Source organism: Pteronotus mesoamericanus, unplaced genomic scaffold, assembly GCF_021234165.1.
Source record: "Pteronotus mesoamericanus isolate MK-2021 breed Mesoamerican mustached bat unplaced genomic scaffold, CSHL_Meso_final contig_303, whole genome shotgun sequence".
Classification (NCBI taxonomy): Eukaryota; Metazoa; Chordata; class Mammalia; order Chiroptera; family Mormoopidae; genus Pteronotus; species Pteronotus mesoamericanus.
This window is the reverse complement of record NW_026555130.1, coordinates 177727-201756: the sequence shown is the minus strand read 5'-3', so window position 1 is coordinate 201756 and position 24030 is coordinate 177727. Positions and strand designations below refer to the sequence as shown.

At 38.3% G+C, this 24030-nt stretch overlaps 1 protein-coding gene across 2 annotated transcripts in view; it reads left to right on the top strand.

The window, feature by feature from the left end:
• B3GALNT2 (beta-1,3-N-acetylgalactosaminyltransferase 2) overlaps positions 1-24030 on the top strand; it is a 58375-nt gene that overhangs the window by 4792 nt on the left and 29553 nt on the right. For both annotated transcript variants that reach the window (XM_054575498.1, XM_054575497.1), the window contains exons 2-4: positions 13264-13411; positions 18782-18882; positions 22409-22602. In XM_054575498.1, the coding sequence (XP_054431473.1) occupies positions 13264-13411; positions 18782-18882; positions 22409-22602 (443 nt within the window). The remainder of the gene's footprint in view (positions 1-13263; positions 13412-18781; positions 18883-22408; positions 22603-24030) is intronic.

The window sequence follows — 24030 nt, the reverse complement described above, 5'->3', positions numbered from 1 at the left end:
GGGTATTATCACTTAAGAAGAAATTTGTCAGTTTGAATGTAGGAGAAACTGATATTTTACTGCTCTGATTCAAACTCTATTCCTAGTGAATTTGAACATTTTTTCCATAGGTTTGTAGGACATTTGCATTTCTTCTATGAATTATCATTGTCTTTTGTCAAATGTTTATTTTTTAGTTTTTCTTTTTCTCTTGTTTCCAAACACCAGCATCAAACTAAATATCCTATACTTACAACACATAGCAGCAGGCGAGGGAAGTGTAGAGCCAAACACAAGGAAGTGGAGGTAGGAATGTGGGCATTCCTACACAGGTGTTTATTGAGCATTCACTTTGGGTCTTAGACCGTGTAACACAGTACTGACCAGTCTGTCAGATTTGCATTGATGGTATGTGGTAGAAGAAACCTATTTTTTAAAATTTAGCTATAATTGAAATTATATTAGTTTCAGATGTACAATATAATTATTTCATATATATATATAGCAAAATGACCACAATATATATAATTAACATCCATTACCACACATAGTTAAAAAATTTTTTCTTGTGATGAAAACTTTTAAGATTTAGTCTCTTAGCAAATTTCAAATATACAGACAGTATCATTAACTATAGTCAGCATACTGTTCATTGTTTCCTGTGAGTTATTTACTTTATAAGTAGAAGTTTGTACCTTTTGACCGTCTTCACTCATTTTACCCACCCCCAACCTCTGCCTTTGGCAACCACCTATATATTCTCTGTGTCACTAATACCAAGTTATGAGTTTTTGTTTTTTTTTAGATTCTACATGTAAGTTAAATCATACAGTAATTGTCTTTCTGTCTGACTTATTTCACTTAGCATAATGCCCTCTAGGTCTGTCCATGTTGTTGGAAATGGCAAGTTTTCATTCTTTCCTATGGCTGAATGATATTCCACTGTATATACATAACGCATTTTCTTTATCCCTTCATCCATTGATGGACACTTAGGATATTTCCGTGTCTTGACTATTGTAAATGAATATTGAGTGCACATAGCTTTTCAAGTTAATGTTTTCATTTCCTTTGACTAAATACCCAGAAGTAAAATTGCTGGATCCTGTGGTATTAATATTTTTAAGTTTTTGAGGAACCTCCACAATGGTGTAATGGCTGCACCAGTTTACAATCACACAAACAGTGCATGAGTGTTCCCTTTCTCCACAGCCTCACCATTTGTTATTTCTTGTCTTTAAAAAAAGAAAACTTTATTTATTTAGTCACAGGGAGGGAGAGAGAAGGAAAGGGAGAGAAACATTGATGTAAGAGAGAAATGTCCATTGGTTACACCTCATATGCATTCCAACCAGGACCGAACCCATGTAGGTATCCTGACTGGGAATCAAACTGGTGACCTTTCACTTTGCAGGACAACGCCCAACTAACTGAGCCATGTCAGTCAGGGCTCTTGTCTTTTTGATAATAGTTTTTCTGACAGGTGTGAAGTGATACCTCATTGTGGTTTTGATTTGCATTTCCCTGATGATTAATGATGTTGAACATCTTTTCCTGTATATGTTAGACATGTGTACGTCTGTGGGAAAATGCCTATTCAGATCCTCTGCCCATTTTTGTTCTATTTGTATTTTTTTAATTTTTGGCTTAAAGTAGATACTTCTTTTTTCCGCAAAGTCTGAGATGGAAGATACAGAAAAGAGATGGGAAAGGGGGAGCTCCCTGAGCACCATGAACCCTGGCTCCTGCCTTCCTGCTTTATCATTCTGTTACCAGATAGGAACCGGGCCCAGAGAGGGTCTGCCCATGGCTGGCCTGTAGTGTGTGGGTTCTTGACTTCATGCAGGAAAGAGTTCACAGCACAAGTCCAGGTGATTTTGAGAGTAAATTTATTAAAGCTGAGGATAGTGAAACAAAGGAAGAGCTTAGGATTAGAAGCAACAGGAGAGCCTTAGGCAGGGCTACTTTGACTCTTCCAAAGCCACAGGAAAGAAGTGAGCCAATAGATCCAAGGTGGTGGCAGAGTAGGTGGAAATTACACTCACCTCCTCCCTGAATCAAACTGGAATTATGACTAAATTATAGAATAATCATCCTGAATAAGCAACTGAAGACTTAACTGAAGAGACGACATAAACAAGGATTTACAGAAGTTGCATCGAGACTGGTAGGAAAGGTGGAGATGTGAAAAGGGCTTGCCCCACTCTCATGGAAGGCAACTGACAGATTCTCCCTGAGAAGCATAGGGCCAAAACACCAAGCCAGGCTCCCCAGCCCAGAGGACCAGAACTGGGAAGAGTCTCCCACGTAAAATCTGGCTGTGAAAAGCAGTGAGGTTTCTATCCACCAGGAAGAGATGGGAATCTTCTTGAGACATATGTACCCTCTTAAAGGGCCAACTCACAAAATTTCATAAGCCACTTACCCTGGCTCTGGCAAAAAGAGGTTGGAACAGACTAGAGTTGTGTAAGGAAGTCTGGAGTTTGTGACTCTGGAGAGAGAGCTGAAGAACAGCTGCCAGGATCCCTGTGCTGAGTTTTCCCTTACCACAGACACCATCTTTTGTGGGTGGAATAATTCCCTCCATACAGCATCAGCCCCGAAGGAAAGCTATAGTCACCCTCAGGACTTCATCTTGCCCCAACCTGTGAGCTTATGCCATGCTGAGGAGTACAACCAGAAGTTAGTTTAGTGACTGAACCTAACAGGCAGCCAGCAGATGGGGGGAGATCTCAGGGTGTCTTGGGACTTTTGCTGACTTGTCCTCAGGATTGTGCTGGTAAAAGTTGGCCTTGGTGTACAGCTTGTACCTTCCTGTGCATATCCAGGCCCAGCTGAGGCAGCCACAAACTGAGTCACTTTGTAACTCCTTACAGGTTGTCCAGGACCAGTCACAGGCAATGCCTTACGTTAATTTGCACCAGAGTCCATCTCAAGAGGCCCAGAACCAACACTCCCAGGAGCCAGACTCAAACAGCATCAGAGTAGGATCCAATAAGCTTCAAAGGTGGCACATTCAAAGAGGGATCTCGGCAGGCACCAAACCCTGCTGAGGCAAATTTAGCTTCGTGTGGTCTGCACCTGCATAGCAGCTTGCATGCTGTGGTCAGAGTTGAGCCTCACAGTGAGCCAGTCTGAGGGTTGATCCTATGCACAAATGGGCTGGTAGCTATCAATGCTCAATTACTGGGTTGGCCAAAAAGTCCATATTTTTTCCATAAAGTAAAAGACAGATTTTTCATTTTCACCAATAACTGTTGATTTGGATATTTTGAGTATGTCAGCTAACTCCTGCTATGGGCCTCTAGTGGGTAGAGGCCCAGGGTGCTGCCACACATCTTACAATGCGTAAGATAGCCCCACAGCAAATAATTATTTGGCCAAAATGTCAATAATACCAAGAAACTTCACAAACCACTTTTGATATGTTCAATAAGTCACACCACCTTTCCCATAAACTGAGCAAATCTTTTTTTGTGTTTCATTTGCATTTTTACCTTTCTTGAAATAATAAAGCATAATATGCCAAAAATGTTGCATATTTTTCCATCTTCAATATTAAAATGTCTACACAAAAATTCAAGTTTGATAAGTTTTTAAAAAATGCATGCTGATATGACAGCTGTCACAATACAATCTAACAAAATTGTTTCCAATGAAGTTAAAGACAACTAAGCCCTACTAGATCCACCTTATGGAGAAAAACGAACTTTTTGGCCAATCCAATACAACAGGAGAGCCCACATAACCCACACAAGGGACATTCCTGGATCACTCAGCTCAGGTGATCAAGGAGACTTGATCACTGAACCCCTACAGACACCTACTGCATAAGACCATATCAGAAAGACTGGGAGTCATAATGATCTACCTGATACATAAAAGTACACAAAGAGGGTCCCAAAATAGGGAGACAAAGAAACATGCCCCAAAGAAAGGAAAAATCTCCAGAAAAAGAGCTAACTGAAATGGAGGCAAGCAATTTACCAATATACAGAGTTCAAAAATTGGTTATAAGGACCCTGAAGGAACTTAATGAGAACTACAACAGCATGAAAAAGGTCATAGAAACCATAAAAAGGGACGAGTAAGAAATGGAAAATAGGAAGAAATAAACAGTAGATTGGAAGAAGCAGAGGATCATATGAGCAATTTGGAAGACAAAATAGGAAAAAAATACCCAATCAGCAGCAGAAAGTAAAAAGAATTTTTAAAAATGAGGATAGTTTAAGAAACCTTTTGGACAACATGAAGCATGACAACATCAGCATCATGGGGGTACCAGAAGGAGGGGGGAGAGAGCAAAGGATCAAGAATGTATTTGAAGAAATAATGACTGAAGAATTTACCTAATCTGGTGAAAGAAAAAGACACATAAGTCCATGAAATGCAGAGTCCCAAACAACATGAATCCAAAGAGGGCTACACACAGACACATCACAATTAAAATCCCAAAGTTTAGAGTAAAGAGATCATTGTAAAAGCTGCAAGAGAAAAGCAGTTAGTTAACCTACAGGGGGAGTGGTTCCCATAAGACTGTCAGCTGATTTCTCAAGAGAAACTGCAGGCTAGAAGGGATGGGTGAGAAATATGCAAAGTCGTGAAAAGCAGGGACCTACAGCCAAGACTGCGCTACCCAGCAAAGCTATCATTTGGAATCCAATGGCAGGTAAAGAGCTTCCCAGACAAGAAAAAACTAAAGTTCATTTCATCATCACCAAACCATTATTAAATGAAATGTTAAAGGGACTTAAAAAAAGGTCAAAACTAAGAACAAGAAAATGGCAATAAATACATATCTATCAGCAATTGAATCTAAAAAACAATCTCAGCAAACAAGGAGAACAGAGACAGAATCATGGACATGGAGAGTGTTTTGATGGTTGCCAGATGGGAAAGGAGTGTGGAAGAATGAGGGAAGGGAGTGTGGGAGAATGGGTGAAGAGGTGAGGGGATTAAGAAGTACAAATAGATAGTTACTGAATAACGACAGGGATGTAAAGTACAGTATAGGAAATGGAGTAGCCAAGGAACTTATATGCAAGACCCATAGACATGAACAATGTTGTAGGGATTGCCTGAGGGGGTGGAGGGGGAAAAAGAGGGAGAAATCAGAACAACTGTATAACATAATCAACAAAGTATAATCTTAAAAAAAAGAGAGTCACTGAATGAATAAGGAAACAAGACCCAAATATATGCTCTTTATAAGAGACCCACCTCAGAATAGAAGGTATACACAGACTAAAAGTAAAGGGATGGAAAAGATATTTCATGTAAATGGAAAGGGGAAAAAAGAACTGGGATAGAAATACTTAGATAAAATAGACTTTAAGACAAAGTCTATACTAAGAGACAGAGAAGGACACTATACTAAGGGAATCAATCCAACAAGAGGGTACGACCCATGTAAACACGCACCCAATATAGGAGCACCTAAATATGTAAAGCAAGTCTTGATGGACATAAAGGGAGAGATAGACAGTAATACAGTCATAGTAGGGTATTTTAACATCTCATTGACATCAACCGGTAGATCTTCTAGACAGAAAATCAACAAGAAAATGGTGACCTTAAATGACACACTAGATCAGATAGATTTAGTATCTTAAAAGCATTTTTATCCCAAATCTGCAGAATATGCATTCTTTTCAAGTGCACATGGAACATTTTCTAGAATAGACCACATGTTACAACACAACAAGTCTCAGGAAATTTAAGATTAAAATCATATCAGGCACTTTCTGTGACCACAATGGTATGAAACGTAAAAATCAATTATAAGAAAAAAACAACCCTGAAAAACACAAACACATGGATGCTAAATAACATGTTACTAAACAGTCAATGGGCTAACAATGAGATCAAGGAAAAAATCAAAAGGTACTTTTGAATAAACAAAAAATGAGAACACAGCATCCCAAAATTCTGTGGGACAGTGACAGCAATACTAAGAGGAAGATTCATAGCATTGCAGGCCTAACTCAAGAAACAAAAAAAATCTCCAGCTATCTAACTTTACATTTAAAGAAACTTGAAAAAGAACAACAAACAAAGCCCATAATGAGTAGAAGAAAGGAAATAACAAAGATTGGAACAGGAATAAATGAAGTAGAGTCTAAAGAACAATACCCCAAAAATCATGAAACCAAAAGCTGGTTCTTTGAAAAGATAAACAAGGTTGACAAACCTTCAGCTGGACTCATCAGAAAAAAAAGAAAGAGAACCCAAATAAATGAAATGAATGAAGAGAAGTAACGACTAACTCCACAGAAACACAAAGGATTGTAAGAAAGTATTATGAACAACTATATGCCAACAAATTGGACAATCTGGGATAAATTCTTTAAAATATACAGTCTTTCAAAACTAACCAGGAAGAATTGGAGAATCTGAATAGACAGATTACAACTAGTGAAATTGAAGTAGTAATCAAAAAACTTCCAACAAACAAAAGTTCTGGACTGGATGACTTCACAGGTGAATTTTTACCGAACATTCAAAGAACTAACACCTGTCCTTTTCAAACTACTCGAAAAAATGTAAGAGGAGGGAAGACTCCCAAGTTTATTTTACGAGGCCAGCCTTCTCTTAGTTCCAAAACCAGGTAGACACTACAAAGAAAGAAAATTATAGGTCATATTTCTGATGAACAAAGATGCTAAAATCCTCAACAAAATATTAACAAACTTGATCCAGCAATACATTAAAAAGATCAAACATCATGATCAAGTGGGATTTATACCAGGGAATGCAAGGTTGGTGTAATATCCACAAATAAGTATATGTGATACACCACATAAACAAAACGAAGGTTAAAAACCACCTGACCATATCAGTAGATGCAGAAAAGAGCAATTGATAAAATTCAGCACCCATTTATAATAAATCTCTCAGCAAAGTGGGAATAGAGGGAACATGCCTCAATATAATAAAGGCCATAATGTATGGCACACTCACAGCCAACAGTATACTCAATGAACAAAAACTAGAAATATTTCCCTTAAGATCAGGAGCAAGATGGGGATATCTACTTTCTCCACTGTTATTCAGGATAGTACTTGAAGTACTAGCCACAATAGTCAGACAAGAAGAAGAAATGCAAAGCATTCAAATTGGAAAGGAAGAAGTAAAATTGGTACTATTTGCAGATGATATCTAACCTATGTCAAGAACCCTACAGATTCAACCAAAAAATTACTAGAACTAATATATGAATTTAGTAAAGTAGCAGGATACAAAATAAATACCCAGAAATCAGTTGCATTTTTATACATCAATAATGAACTATCAGAAAAGGAAACTAAGACAATCCCATTCATGCTTCAAAAAATAAAGTACCTAGGAATAAATTTAATCAAGGGTGTAAAAGACCTGTATGCAGGAAATTGTAAGATGCTGAAGAAAGAAATTGAAGAAGATACAAATAAGTGGAAGCATGTACCATGTTCATGGATAGGAAGAATTAACATCATTAAAATGTCTATACTACCCAAAGCAATCTATAGATTCAACACAGTTCCTATCAAGATACCAATGGTAGAGTTCACAACTAGAACAAATATCCCAAAAATGTATTTGAAACCACAAAACACCCCAAATAGCCACAGCAAACTTGAGAAAGAAGAACAAAATCTTCAAAACAGCATGGTACTGGCATAAAAGCAGACATAGATCAGTGGAATAGAACAGAAAGCCTAGAAGTAAACCCACTCCTTTTGTAGTGAATTAATATTGCCTAAAAATAAACCTGCACTTTTAAAGTCAATGTTAACAAAGGAGGCAAAAACAGACAATGGGGTCAAGTAGTCTGTTGAATAAATAGTGTGAAAATTGGGTAGATATGGAAAAAAATGAAACTAGACCACCTTCTTACACCATACACAAGAATAAACTCAAAATGAATCAAAGACTTAAATGTTACACTTGAAACCATAAAAATCCTAGAAGAAAATATAAACAATAAGATCTCAGACATTTCTTGTAGCATTATTTTTTCTGATATATCTTGAGCAAGTCAAACAAAAGAAAAAAAATAAACAAATGGGACTACATCAAACTGAAAAGGTTTTGCACAGCAGAGGAGACCATCAACAAAATGAAGTAACAGCCCACCAAATGAGAGAACATATTTGCCAATGTATATCTCATATGGGATTAATGTCTAAAATTATAAAGAGCTTATAAAACTCAACACCAAAACAAACAATCCAGTTAAAACATGGACAAAGGACCTGAATAGACACTTGTCCAGAGAAGACATACAGATGGCCAATAGACGTATGAAAAGATACTCAGCGTCACTAATCAATAGAGAAGTGCAGATTAAAACCACAAGGAGATACCATCTGATACCTGTCAGAATGACTGTCATCAATAAATCAACAAAAAAGTGTTGGCAAGGATGTGGAGAAAAGGGAACCTTCATGCACTGCTGGTAAGAATGCAGACTGGTGCACTCACCAACTTTTCCCAACATGATTTATTGAAGGGACTTTTCCCATTGTATATTCTTGGGTTTTGTTGTTGTTGTTGTTGTTGTTACAAACAGTATGGAGTTTCCTCAAAAAAATTAAAAATGAAACTACCTTATGACCCAGTGATTCCACCTCTGGGAATTTATCCAAAGAAACCCAAAACACTAATTTGAAAGAATGTAGCACCCCTATGTTTATTGTAGTGTTATTTATCTTAGCCAAGATCTGGAAGTAACCCAAGAATCCATTGGTAGATAAGTAGATAAAAAGCTGATGTATATTTACACTATGAAATTCTACTCAGCCATAAAAAAAAAGCAGGGAATCTTACCTTTTGCAACAGCCTGAATGGACCTGCAGAACATTATGCTAAGTGAAATAAGCCAGTCAGAGTAAGACAAGTACCATGTGACTTCACTTATATGTAGAATTAATGAACAAAGTGAACCAACAAGCAAAATAGAGACAGACTCTTAGTAGGCTGACAGCTATGTTGGGGGCAGCAGGGAGCAGGTATGTGGGAAGGTGCATTGAGCCAAAAAGAGAAAAAACTCATGGACACAGACAAGAAGTCTGTGTGGTTGGTCATTGCTGGGAGGAGTGAGGGCAAAAGGGAGATGGAGGAAAATAGAAGGGAGATAAATGGCGATGGAAGGAGACCTGGCTTGAGTTGGTGAACACACAGCACAGTGTACAGATGATGTGTTGTGGAATTGTACACCCTGAAACATGTATGTATTTGTTAGCCAGTATTGCCTCAATAAATTCAGTAAGAGGAAAAAAAGATTAAAAGGACAGTTAGCTGTATTATTCAAAGGTATATTGGTTTCTCAATCTCAGGCAACATGAACCCATTCTTGTTGAGCTAATAAAATGTAATAAAACTGTAGAAGAAAAAAAAGTGAGCCAAGGCAGGACTGCCGTCAGTAGGGGTCATAGAGACAGGTTCAGAGGGTTGGCCTCAATCAGGCTGGTACTGTCTGCTGCTCCCCTTGGTTGCAAATCGCGTGGGGACCCATAGAGTTTAAAAAAGTAAAGATGCACACCTGAGAGGGATAGTGCACCCTCTGCCCATTTTTTAAACTGGATTGTTTGGTTTTTTGCTCTTGAGTTATGTGAGTTTCTATAAATTTTAGATATTAACTCTTACGAGATATGCGATTTATAAATATTTTCTCCCATTTAATAGGTCACCTTTTTAATTTGTTGATGGTTTACTGTGCAGAAGCTTTTTGGTTTGATGTAGTCCTACTTGTTTATTTTTGCCTTTCTTGCTTTGGTGTTTGGTTTCAGGTACAAAAAATCACCAGCAAGACCAATGTTGGACCCTACTGCCTATGTTTTCTTCTAGAAGTTTTATAGTTTCAGGTGTTATGTTCATATCTTTATTCTGAATTGATTTTTGTGTATGGTGTAAGACAGTGTTTCAGTTTGATTCTTTTACATGTATCTATCCATTTTTTCCAACATGATTTATTGAAGAGACTTTTTTCCCTATTGTATGCTCTTGGTTCCTTCGTCATAAATTAATTGATCATATATATATGAGTTTCTCCCTGGACTCTATTCTGTTCCATTTATCTGCCTGTTGTTGTGCCAACACCAGTTTTGACTACTGTAGCTTTGTAATATAGTTCGAAATCAGGGAGTATGATGCCTCCAGCCTTTATTTTCCTTCTCAGGCTTGCTTTGGCTATCCAGGGTCTTTTGTGGTTACAAATTTTAGGATTGTTGGTTATATTTCTGTAAAAATTGCCATTGGAATTTTGATAGAAATTGTGTTGAATTTGTAGATTACTTTGGGTAGTATGGACATTTTAACAATATTTCCTGCAACCCACGAGCACAGTATATTTTTCCATTTGTGTTATCTTCAATTTCTTTCATCAATATCTTACAGTTTTCATTGTACAGGTCTTTAGCCTCCTTGGTTATTCCTAGGTATATTCTTTTTGTTGATATAATATTTGTAAATTCTGAGTCTAAATTCTGATCTTTTACCCATAACAGTAATTCAAGTGGTGAATTAGTTCTTTCTGTTAGTTTGTTAATGTATAGAAATAGAACTGATTTTTGCCAGTACTCAAAATGATTGTGTCCTACAACTTTACTGAATTCGTTTATTAACTCTAACAGTTTTTTGGCTGAGTCTTCAGAAACCTATTTTTTTCAATGTATCTGGAAGTGGAACTTCTCTAAAAGGCCAAAAATCTACCATGTATATCTCTTCTGTGAGAAAAGAATGTAAAGTAAAACAGTTCAACAAAAGCAGCTTAGACATGGTTTAGAAGCAGCGAAGATTGATGGGCAGAGAGAAGTGGAGTAAGATCAGAAGGTGGTTTACAGCCATAATCCATGGGATTTTCTCATGCCACATGGTTCTCTCCATGTTTAGTTAGTTACTGATTTATTTTTAGAGAACTCTTGTGTGATACGGAGTCATATGAGAAGTCAGGGAGAAGCAGAGGCCAGAATGAATGACGAGGAAGAGATAAATTTGAGAAATTGTTCATGAAGATTTTGTCATCAAGAAAGGGTTAAATTATGTTCTGTGTAATCCATTTTTGAAAGATTTATTTTGATTATCCATCAAAACAAGGTAATGATGTTTGGCATTTAAAAGGATGTTTCAATTATTTTGGAATTTCACTGTGGGCAGCAACCTTGTTTTCTGATGTCAGATAAATGAGGCATTTAGGTTAAATAGGTCTTTTGTTCTTCTTAATCTTTTAAGAAGGCATTTTGAAGTAGATGAAATACAGTATCTGAAGTCATTTTTTTGGTATCCATTTTCTCTGGTTAGGAAACTGAGGCACAAGGAATCTAAATAACTTCTTACTGATACTATCTATGCGGCATGTTGACTATGGAATCAGTGTCAAATATGTCTGGTTACTACATTTGCCTCACTCCTGTCACAAAAATGCATTTACTATTAATAGTTCTCTGTGAAAAAGTGGAGAGTGGAGTGGGATAGCATTACAAATATTACATAAGCATTTAAATTATCCTCAAATTCACCCTCATTTAAAGTTAGTTCCAGCAGTAGATACAACTTTCATTGTATAATTATATCTGAGAAAAAAATGTTCCTGGGCCATTAATTTTAAAATATTAAAGTTCTAACCAGCATTTTCAGTGATTCACTTACCACTAATTCACCACTTGAACTGGTGTTATGGGTAAAAGGTCAGAATTTAGACTTAGATGAGCTATATTAAGCTTTCTATCTATGGAATAGAATAGCGATAAAGAATGCAGTTAGATTGCTGGGATTAAATCTTAGCCTAGTTGTTTCCTAGCTGTTTGACTAAGGGGAAGTTACTGAATTCTGTGTCTGTTTCATCACATGTTTAGCAAGAAGCCTAAACTACCTGCCTCATAGGATTGTGAGCCTTAAATGATACTCTGCATGCAAAGCACTAAAATCATACTCTATACATGGTACTTAGTACCTAGTAGGTGTTCAGTAAATATGGCCTGTTAATAAGTGAGCTTAACTCATGAAAATTTCAATTTACCTTAAAAATAAATTGTGCCTTTATAGAAGAATTTGTAGAACAGTTTGTTTTAGTGCAAGATTCATGGTAGGTTGAGATAACAAGTATCCCTAATCCACCTGTTATCTCAACCTACCTTTTAAAGTACCTTTTAAGAAACATACCTATTGTGGAAAATAAGGTATTTACACACAAAAATTCCTGTATTCCTATAATTGTTACAATGTAATGCCCTTAAATTATCCTATTAGAAAAATCTATCCCCAGATTTTCTTTTTATTATTTTAATTAGTCCTTTGGGAAAAATGACGTGTTTTTGTTGTCTTTGACTGAATACCTAGACCGTACGACATATGAAAACATTGCATTTAATGTAGTATAGATCTCTGGCCTTCAGTAATTTATTTTTGGAAACATTTTGGCTCAGTTACCACCACTGGAGAAAGAAATGAAATAGATCCCTCATCAGAGCTATTATAAGCTTGTAGTTCTCAAGCTTTGAAACTAGTGACAAAAACAAACAAACAAAAAAAACAGGGACAAAGTATCTTTTCCTTCTGTCTTCTAAGGACACATTTTAAAAATATAATCCTGCCCATTAGACCTATGACAGTAAAAAATGAGCCATTCACTTGTCACTTGATTTTTTTTTTTTACTAGAAATTTTACTTCCCCTCCTTTATTCTTTAGAATATTTAGTAAGCGATAAAAGGTTTGCTGGCTATAGAATTTATTGACATTAATAAGGGTTCTGCTACTTTACAGCATGAGAGTCTTTCAGCTTCATCTTCCAAATCTCATAACTAGTATGAAGGCAGGACTTCATCTTTGAAAGGACATTTTTGTTGTTAGTTGCCCTTGATTGCCTGCTGTTTGCCTGGTACCACACCAGGACTTTTACACACATTATCTCATTTAATATACAACTCCATGAGTATTATTATGCCCATTCATAGTTAAGGAAACCAGAGTTCAAGATGTTAAATAACTGTTATATGTCATTTTAAAGAACCAAGATTCTGTATGGCCTGGTTGACTTTAACTGCCCAGTATTCTATAGTTTATGCCACAATACCTTTCCAAACTGATTCTTGTTGTAAATGTCGTGTTTGTTTTGAAGAATTTACATACTTATGTGAGCATGAGTACATACCTATGTGTGAAAGACACCAAAATGTTATTTCTTTTTGTATTTATATTTTCTACAAACATAAACATATTTTATTTTGTAATAAGTGTTTTTATGTTATATATTGGACTTAGTAATTAAGAAATGACATTTCTAATTTATTGTTCCTTATTTCTAGATCAATTGGCCCTATTTCCTCGATGGAAATCTAGTCACTACGATGTGGTAGTTGGTGTGTTGTCAGCCCGCAATAACCATGAACTTCGAAATGTGATAAGAAGCACCTGGCTGAAACATTTAATACAACATCCCACACTAAGTCAACGGTAGGTTTTCTGAATCAGCACCTTACCTGATTTACTGAATAAGAGTTCTGTAAAAAAATAAAAAGTAGTGAGTTAGTTCTGTAAAACCTTTTCCTGGATAGTCAAATGTTAACTCAAACATGTAGTCTCTTCTTCTGGGAGAAATGGCTATTTTGTTTTGCTTTTCCTCCACATAGTAGAATCCCAAAGTAAATATAATCAGTTTTAAGCCAAAAGATAGTTCGGGGAGAAGATAGTTATTGGTTAACATACCTACTATTTATAGATCCCTAGTTTTGGGGTGTTTTGTTTTGCTTTGGTTTAGAATAGCAATTCTTAAACGATTCTATTTCAGAGTAGTTCTCTGCCTAGACACATTTGTGTCCAAATATGCTTTTCACTAACTTCACAGCAAGACACTTAATTTTTGCAGTTCTGCAGTACTTTTTAGTTGTGTGATCCACAGTGTGTGTAATCCACCACACTCTTCTTCCCGACCACTCTTCCAGGGCAGAGCTTTGGTAGCATCTCTTAGGTGGACATCAGATGGCTTGGTGACTGGTTAGGAGCCCAAGGCCTTTGATTCGCAGTGAGACCAGCCTCTGAGGATGTGATGGGGAGAGAAGCATGGAAGGCGGCACTTCTGGTTCTGTGAAGACACTGAAGGGATCAGCAGAGGAGGGCCCTCGTGTGATTGCATTAAATCGTCACACTTGAGACCAAGTAGCTATACAAGCGAATTGCAGTTGTGAATTTTCTTGACACCAGCAGTGAACATTTATAGATTTCTTATCTTATTGATAGCAGCTTTCATTCCTTTTCAAGACAGATTTCTTCAGTTCATGATCGCAATGATAATAGAACCTATTATCCAGCAAATGAAAGGCCTCAGAATCACCACCACTATCAGAACCACCTCTAAAACCTGCTCTTCCTTGTTTAGTCTTTTCCGTCTCAGAAAATAATGGTCCCACTTTGCCAGTTGCTCAGACCAAAAACCTTGCTGTTTGTGTGGTAAATGGGGAAGTAAGTCCCCCTTGTGGGGTCTTGAAGGATCAGTCCAACATGTCCACAGAAATTACATTGGGAGAGGCTTATGGAATTGACGGACTTGTTATATACTCAGGTCCTAGAAAGGGAGGCACAGCGCGGCGTGCAGGGGGCCACAGGAGAAAAGCATCCAGGGACTAGGCTCAGCCCAACACGTGGGGAGTTGAGAGCAAGCGAGGACCTGTGGGAAAGGGCCTTTATTGGGGTTTGTGGTGGAGTGTGCAGTTGACCCTTGAACAACAGGGATCTGAACTGCGCAGTTCCACTCATACGTGAATTTTTTCAATGACTACTGCCAATGTGTTTTCCTTATGATTTTCTTAAGAACATTTTCTTTTCTCTAGTTGCCTTTATTGTAAGAATGCTGTTTATAATACATATAACATACAAAATATGTGTTCATCAACTGTTTATGTTGTTGGTGAGACCTCCCGTCAACAGGAGGCTATTAGTTAAGTGTGAAGGGAGTCAAAAGTTATATACAGATTTTCAACTGTACTGGGATCGCTGCCTAACCCTGCATTGTTCAAGGGTCAGCTGTACAAGCAGAAGGTACAAGGGGATCTTATTGTTGTGTTTGAATGTCACTGTCACAGTCAGGGGAGGGCAAGAAGGGGAACCTGTGGCAGCGACCAGCCTGACCACCCTGGCCACCTGGGTGGGATGCGAACAGACTGTGAGGGTGTGGAGGCACCAGGAAAATGGGAAGTTTAAAAAATTCACAGTATGATGTTATCTTGATTCTTTCTCTCATATGCCACCTCCAGTCCATCAGCAATCGTGGTGCTTCCTTCAGATCATGTACTACCACAGTCAGAACCACCACCCTGGCCTGTATGCTCATTAACTGTCCCCTGGACTACTGCAGGGGCCTCCTTATCTGAATTTTCTTCTTCTACCTTTGCTCCCCTATATTTATTTTTCATACAGCAGCCAGAATGATCCTTTTAAAATGTCATGTCACTTTTCTGCTTTTACCCCTCCATTCAGTTCTTTTCTTGTTCAAAGTGAGATATCAAGTCTTTATTGTGGTCTTCGATCTTATCTGCGTCTCCTTCCCCAGCACTGGCCACGTGGCTGTGCTTCAGCACACCGCCTGTTTTCCTGCCTCAAGGCCTTTGCATTTGCTAGGCCCCCTGCCGATACCACTCTTCCCCTGGATAGGCTCAGGGCTCGCTTTCTTCGGGTCTCTGCTCAGATGTCCTCTTACCAGACAGCCCCATAGTAAATAGCACCCTGTCCCTAGTCCATCTCTAGCTTCTCTTACTTGGCTTTATTTTTCTTCATAATATTCAATACTCATCACCAACAAGCATATGTATTATATTTAGTTGCATATTTATAAATGTTTCTCTACTAGAATATAACTTATGTGAGCACAGGGGCTTCAGCTTTTTTCATTGATACATTCCCAGCACTTAGAACCTAACTTGGCACAGAGTAAGGCATTCAGCAAATACCGAGGGAATGACCCGGAACTAAATGTGAGGAGTACAGTTAACCTTCAGATGCCCACTAGTAATTTATTTGCCATCAGAGCATTCTTGCTTTAAATTTAGTAAGTTCAGTCATTTGTTAATTAACATGATGAGATATCTGTATAAAAATAGATATTAGCCAAAAACAACTTCCCAGGGTAGAATAATTTTGTGGATCCCGTAAGAGTGTTTAAGATGGCTTAAGAAAACAAATCTGGTAAATACCTGCAATAATTTAATTAGCAAATTTATTCATTTCTAAATGCTATTTGTTCATGAAAGGTGTTCTACCTTCATTGGCCTTTAGTAAAAAGCGTTTGCATTTCTGTGGTTATGGTTTACTTTCACATCTTGGATTTCACTGAGGAAGTCAGACTCTGCATATATTTCAAGGACCTTATTTAATTGAAACCCTTTATAATAAAACCATAAGTTGTCAATTTCACAAGTATTTAATAGTGTCCTCTGTATAAGGTAGTATACAATGTGTGGTAGAATACAAAGATTGATGCAATATAGCCTGAGCCTTTATGGGGGCTTGTTTAGAAGGAAATAGATTTAAAAGTGTCATTAAATGTTATATGTGTTGTGATATAAGTAAGTATAAAATAGTTGGGAGACTTTGGGAAACTCCAAACAGTTCTGTGTAATTGGAGCCCGGGCATTATGGGGAAGGGGTGAGGGTATCTGTGCATGAGTGTGTGGTAGAGCGCTAGGGGCAGGAGAGGGGCGGAGACACAGAGACAGAGAGGGAGACGGAGGAAGGGGTGTAACGGAGAGGTGGGCTGTGATTAGGTCATGAACTGCTAAGCTGCTGAACTGAGTGGTGACCTTATGAGAAAATAGGGTCACTGGGTGTGGAAAGAGGAGGAGGAGTCTGGGCTGATGGTTGGCTTTCTAACTTGGAGAGTAGTGAAGTCACCAATCAGGGCAAAAAATGCTAGATGAGAGGGGCGGGTTCATGGGAAGAATCTCAGTTATGGACCCGTGGAGTGTGAGGTACCTGCAGACAGTGGTGTGCTGGTAGACATTTACCACCTGGCCCTCTGAAGAGAAGTATGTTTGTATGTATGTGCTGCTTATTATAAGCTTTGTTGATATAAAGGATGTGCAGCTCATAATTGACAGAATATGTGTACAGTGCTCTTTATTGTAAAGTCCATGTAGCTAATTGTTCTCATAGAATACTGTCACTGCTTACTAGACTTTTGTATCTGTAACCAACATCTGGTTGCTGTTGACAAGAGTGTAGTTCTGACGTAAATGTTTCCTTTCAGTTAAAAATGTAAGCCTAAAGTGACAACTTTATTTGTAGTCAGTAAAGTGAGTGACTTCTTTGCCGAATCAGCAAAGAGTATTTCCTCAATTTTTTGTACTATTCACAATGGAATGGCAACACTTGCATCGCATTTTAAGTTTAATCTGTATTATTAACATTTTCTCTACCACTTTAAGACTAGACAACCAACAAAACGATACATCAAATCCTTCTTGGTAGTGTCTGCCAGTGTCCCTGGTGTGAGTGTTCCTACCACGGCCGGTATCACGCATCTAATGCGATATCTCCAAACAGAGTTTGGGAAAATAGTCAGTAGCATGCCATTATATTTCCACCATATAGATCGGATGGATATAAATAACCTCAAAAGCAGAGATAAATAGTGAAATAACTAATAAGACATTAATTTGAGTATTCATTTCCTTTTTTAATAATATATTTGTAAGTTTATGGGATTTAATTTTTAATAAAGGTTGTGCTTAATAACCAACTCACTAAACAAACAAACAAATAAATAAATAACCAACCAGCTCACAGAATTCCTGAAAATTCAGCAGCTTTCTCTTACAAGCCAGTAGGACCAGGCTCCAACACACAGCATTCTGTGGGCCATCTAGGTGAAGGTGTCCAATGAACTGATGGAACTTTTCCTTAGAAGATGGGCCCAAATGAGAGGTGCTAATTCAGAAAGCATCCCCAGGCTAGTTGAAGCCTTCGGGATAAATACTGTCCAAGGAGAACAAGTGAAAAGAGATTACAAGGCAAAGCCCTGGGCTCCTGTCCATTCCTAATGGATCAGCTGGGAAAGAAGAGCCAATGGTGCCAACTGAACAGGCCTCGTAATGAAGGGAAGAAAGCCCCGTAAGGAGACTGAGCCAGGGCCTGCTGGGTTAGTAGCAGGTCAGTGGCTACATTGGTGGTAGACATCTCAGAGAAAGTCGTGGATATTGAAGCTAAAATTTCTGTTTTATAAAATGAGTAGGAAATGAGAAACTAGAGGCTGCAATTTTAGTTAATTCCTTTGTAGAATTTCACTGTAAAGGAACACATGTGGACAAGGAAGGACAGTAGGTAAATAGAAATTGATGTCAAGACTTCACCATTTTTATAATGTGCAGGGAAGGAGCCACGGGTTCCAGGGAACCAGTGAGGTGAGGTCCAGGAGAGGAGAGGACAGCCTCTTGGGGAGAAAGACTAGTCTTGAGCAAAAGGAACACCTTATGAAGTAGGACACAAGTAGAGAAGACTGCAGATAGAGGTGGGTTTTTGGCTGTGGGCATGGGAAGTTGACTACTGTTTGCTTTTTATTGGTGTGAGCTTTTGCTGGTAGCCGGGCCAAACGTGTTCATACTTGCTTTACTATATAGCATATATGCAGGACTGCAGCGGAGGGCTCCCATGTAGGTCACTTGGTAGTTAGCAGCTGTGAATTTGCTTGTTCCCTCTTTTTGCCAGACTAGAAGAGTGAAGTTAGAATTAATTCTAATACTGTGTCTCAAAGGAAAAGCTCTGAAATGGGTATGAGGAAATGTGAGTATGCCAGGTGGAGATCAGTAACCCCTGTTAACGCCACTCCTCTCCCAGTGTGCTCGTGAAGTTCATAATAGGTGCTCGTGGCTGTGACGTGCCTGTGGCGGACCGCGAAGACCCTTATTCCTGCAGACTGCTCAACATCACGAACCCAGGTGAGTCTCCTCTGCTCCGCCCTGGGACCGCCTTATGCAGGTTTGAGGTTGAGGAAAAGTTGCTGAACTGAGTAATATGGTGTCTGTTTTTAGTAGATGAAAATGGAGCTTTCCTTAAAATTTATTTTTCCTCCTTTTAACAGCTTGACTGATCACTCTGGGTATCTGTGAAGATTCTTTATGGGTACATGTAATTTCAGGGTCCAGGAGCATTAATTTTTCAAAGTGATTTGAGCACATCTGGAAGTTCCTCATGCAGAGATAAATCCTCATGTACTGAATTTTGAACTTTTGGAAAACTGCTGATTCCACCATCCTGTTGATTTATAATAGCCTTGATACAAATGTTGTGAATTCACTTTCTTTTGTAATTATTGCTTATGCTTCTACAAAAGAAACAAAGTAAAAAATTAAAAACACAACTAGTACTTTTTTATTTCTTACAGTTAAAAACTTGTGTGAGTTCTGATGGGGATGAAGAAAGGTGGTCCTAATGGGGTTCTTTGTGTTACCAGGGAACTGATTTTTAGGAAGTTGGTAACTCTGTAACCTCCTCTCCTAGTTTAGCATTTCCTGTTATGTTCAGGTGTGGTTCTGTCATGGGAGAAACTCCCAGAAATTGGGTTCTTCTTGCCAACACAGTAAAGAATCACAGATCAGCAAGCCTAGCGTGTAAGCGAAGTTTATTGGGGCTAAGTTCTAGTGGGAAAGCTAAAGCCAGGTGGCCAAAAAGGGAGTGGGCAGAGGCCAAGTGGTGGCCGCCCCCCCCCTCGCCCCCCCCTCCCCAATGTGGCAAAAGAGCTGAAAGAGAATCCTTTGTTCTGAGGACTTACATAGTCAGGGGATGGGGGTGAAATAGTTACATTTCGATTGACGGGTAAAGGTGGTGCCAGCTTTCCCAGGGAGATGTGGCTCCCCAGACGGAGATATGGGTGGGGTCTCTTAGCCCAAATCCTTATCCTGCTCCAGACTCTATTTGTTCATTTCACATAGGTGGTGGGAGGCAGGCAGTTAACTAAAGTTGTTTCACGGGATTTTCTTTGGGCACTGTAGAACCCGCGTGTTCCCTCTTCCAGGCCTTGGGATAAACACACAGTCTCAAGGTTTTCCCGGCTAGCGGAGATGATACACACAGCCTTTCAAGGGCTGCCCGCCTCCACACACATTATCTTGCTGTTCGCAGTGCCTGGCAACCTTATCGAACCAGGCTCAGGACGACTCATAATAGCCTCCTCTGTTAGGTTCTTTGTTAGAGTGCAGTGGTGAGGGCCCTACCTTTATTTCCCCCTGACCACTCATTCCTAGCTGCTACCCTAACATTTCTAAGTGAGACGAAACTTTTCAGAGTCTTCTATGTGCTAATTATGACTTCTGGTATTTTAAGATTTGTGAGACCTATGTGTTAAATATATATACACCTCCCTTTTCTAACAGTGCTAGCATAGTGGCGTGGGGTATGGAGTCAGGCGTCATGGCTTTAGATCAAGGCTCTGCCATTTTCCAGCTCTGTGACCTTTGATCAGTTCTTACTCCCCTGTGCCTCAGTTTTATCATCTATCAACTGAGGATAAAAGTACTTAACCTCAGGGATTGACTCAAGGATGAAATAAGTTTAATGCACATAAAAGACAAAGTGGGGCAAAAGTAGGTTTACAGTAGTGAGTGCATGAAACATGGAGTCTGTTCTTGTATTATCTGTTATTTATTGTTGTCCTGGCCGGGTAGCTCAGGGCGTTTTCCCAATACACCAAGGTTGCAGGTTTGATCCCGGTCAAGGCACATACAAGAATCAACCAGAGAATGCATGAATAAGTGGAGCAACAAATCAATGTTTCTCTTTCTCTCTCTCCCTCTCTGTTTCTTCCTTCCTTTCCCTCACACTCGCTCTCTAAAATCAGGTAAAAAAAAAAAAAATTGTTCCCACATTATTTTCCATACCGACAACTATAAACCTGCTTTTGGCAGGAATAGTTCCTAGATGTTAGGTGCTTAAATATTGTTATTATAAAGAACCTACCTTTTTATAAAGTTTGGCTTAATTCAGCTTGTTAAATAAATTTGACTGTATTTTCAGATCTGTATTGTACAACAGAGGCTTCTTATGAAGGGTGTCTGAATTTAGGTAACTTCGTAGCAAAATTTTGTGTATAATTGTGTTTTTCTGAGGAGAATATCCTTTAAGTTTTACTGGAGTCCCAGAAGGATCATGAATCTAACAAAATGTATTACTGATGATGTAGTAGTAGCCTAAAACAAATTATATTTGAAATCCAAAACCCAACCAAATTTTAGAAAATCTCACCTTTAAATTAACCACTTTTATTAAAGTGCTATTATTTTCTAATAGGAAAGGAGTGGAGATTTCCATTAATGGAAAATTTCCATATATGTAATACCTAACATCATTTTGATGATTCAGATGGCATTTAGCTTTATTTCAACACCTCAAGGTCATTATGAACAGTAATCATGATACTCTGAATGTATAGAAGTTCTGATTAATAATATTGTCAAAGCAGCAAGGTTTCCTGTGTCCAGGTAGCTTGAATTTAAAGATACAGTGTTTTCGATAGAAAGTATCTGTATATGTTATAATGTACTTAAACTATTGCCTATAATAGATGTGCTTCTACTTGGGATATCTTTTATTCACCAGCTATATTATAGAGAAAAACTTTCATTGTCATTCAGTATATTTGGAGTCTAGACTCTGGCCAGTGCCTGCCCAGCCCTGGACAAATCCTGTATCTTCCCTTTTTCCCTCCTGCTCGTGTATGTAGCTGGGTAGGAGCCGTCAGTCCCACTCAGTCTGCCAAGGAGCATCTACTAAGTGTAAAATAACATTCCAGGAATTCTGAGTAGACATCCACATGATCCACTGGGGGTGGGAAGAAAACAATTTTTATCTACATAAAAATAAGAAAATGCAGTCCTTATTAATACTCAATATATTGGCTGACAACATTTGTAAATAATGCACACTGTGTTTGATGTGCTTGTTTTCTCAGTATTGTATGGCAAGAGGTTTTCAGTGTTATTTGGCCTTATTTCAGTTACTTTCTTGTCTGTAATAATTGCCTGACATCACAAATATTTTAAATTACCCAGGAAGTAGGCTTTTTGGACTTTGCAGAGTAAGACAATTTATTCATTATTTATGACTGTAATCAGTATTGTTTTTAACATTTCTATTATCCAACTTTTCCTAGTAGGTGCCTTTGAATTTAGTATTTCCCTGTGGTGTTTACATGTACATATGTACACATGTGTCCGCAAAAATCTATTAAAATAGCTCTGAAATTAAATAAATTAAATATTTTATTTAGATGTGGCTAAAACCTTTGTTCTTAAATTTCAGAATAAGTTTGGGTTTTTCCTAAAAGCAGCCATATTTCTGAAGCATTTTAAAAAATTATTGCCATTTGTGAAAGAATTATATAACAAATAATCTAGATTTTGCTATCAAGTCGACTTCATTATATTATTTGATTATATAAAACTCCTTTCTCATTTATTATTTCTCCAGTTTTGAATCAGGAGATCGAGGCGTTCAGTTTTTCTGAGGACACGTCAGCGGGGCTCTCTGAGGACCGAGTCGTCAGCGTGAGCTTTCGCGTTCTCTACCCGATCGTTATCACCAGCCTCGGGGTGTTTTATGAAGCCAGCGATGCAGGCTTCCAAAGGAACATCACTGTCAAGCTTTATCAGGCAGAACGGGAGGTATGCACTGCTTTGTACAAGGTTTTCCCAATTTTTCTTTTTCAAAAACACTGGCTTTTTCCTCATGGCATATCATAGATTAGGAGACTTTGTCTTTCTTCCCTACCAACTGGGTACCTTATAGTGTAACAGAGAGAGTGGAACAAAAGTAGGTTTACAGTAGTGAGTACGCAGAACACAGAGTTTATTCTTGTGTTATAATTGATTAATTATTGTATTTTCCATATAAACAACTGTACACCTACTTTTGCCACACCCTGTATGATAACGCTGGTTTGGGAAGAGAATACCAATGCACAAACGTGTTCTATCTAGAAAAGGAGGTGGACCACATTAGAAATGCCCAGCCTAGTTCTGGCAGGTGTGGCCCAGTTGATTGGAGCATCGTCCCACGCAACCTTTTATGCAGTAAAGATGCAGAGGGAAGGAAAGCTGAAAACCACTGGGGTTACTCTGGTCCTGAGATTTGGGGAAATCTGATTTGTTCACAGAGTGTATCTGAAGGAGTGTAGAAAGAAATGATATGTGAAAAGATCTGTTCTTGGGTTTTCAACTACAGAAATCTTGAAAGAATTATGCAGTGAACACCTATATATCCACCCACTAAATCCTACATTAGTGAACTTTTTGTTATTTGTTTATACATATAGTTATTCATTAGTCTTTTTTTTTAAGTGCATTTCAGAGTAACTTGCAGGCATCAGTACATTTGAACCCAAACACTCCTGCCTGCATATCATGGACTAGACTTTAATATTTGTGGTTTTTAAAATTTTACATACAGTGAAATGTACGGTCAAATTTTTAAACTATGTAAATATGTAGAACACAAACTTCTATCACCCTACCCTGTTCACTAGAGGCAGCTCCCATCCTCCCTCTTCTTTTAAACCACGGACTAACCCTGGCTGGTGTGGCTCAGTGAATTGAGTGCCAACCTATGAACCAAAGGGTCGCCGGTTTGAGTCCCAGTCAGGGAACATGCCTGGCCTGCAGACCAGGTTTCCAGCAGGGGGTGTGTGAAATGTACCCACACATTGATGTTTCTCTCCCTCTCTTCCCGTCTCTAAAAATAAATAAAATATTTTTTAAAATAAAACAAAGAAAGAAAAAAAACCACAGACTAGTTTTTGCCTGTTGTGGGACTTTATATACAAATAGAATCATATAGTGAGTACGCTCTGTGTAAAGCCTTCTTTCACTCCACATAATGTTTTTGAGACTCATCCATGTTGTTGTAGTTATCAGTGAATTTTTCCTTTTCCTTTTCATTGCTAAGTTGTATTTCAGCAATATGCGATATTTACCCATTCTCCTTTTGATGAGCACCTGCAGTGTTTCCAGGGTTTTTCTCCATTATTCTGTTATTATGGTGAATTACACTTTTTGACTTTGGAGTGTTAAACCAACATCCTACCTCTCTTGGTC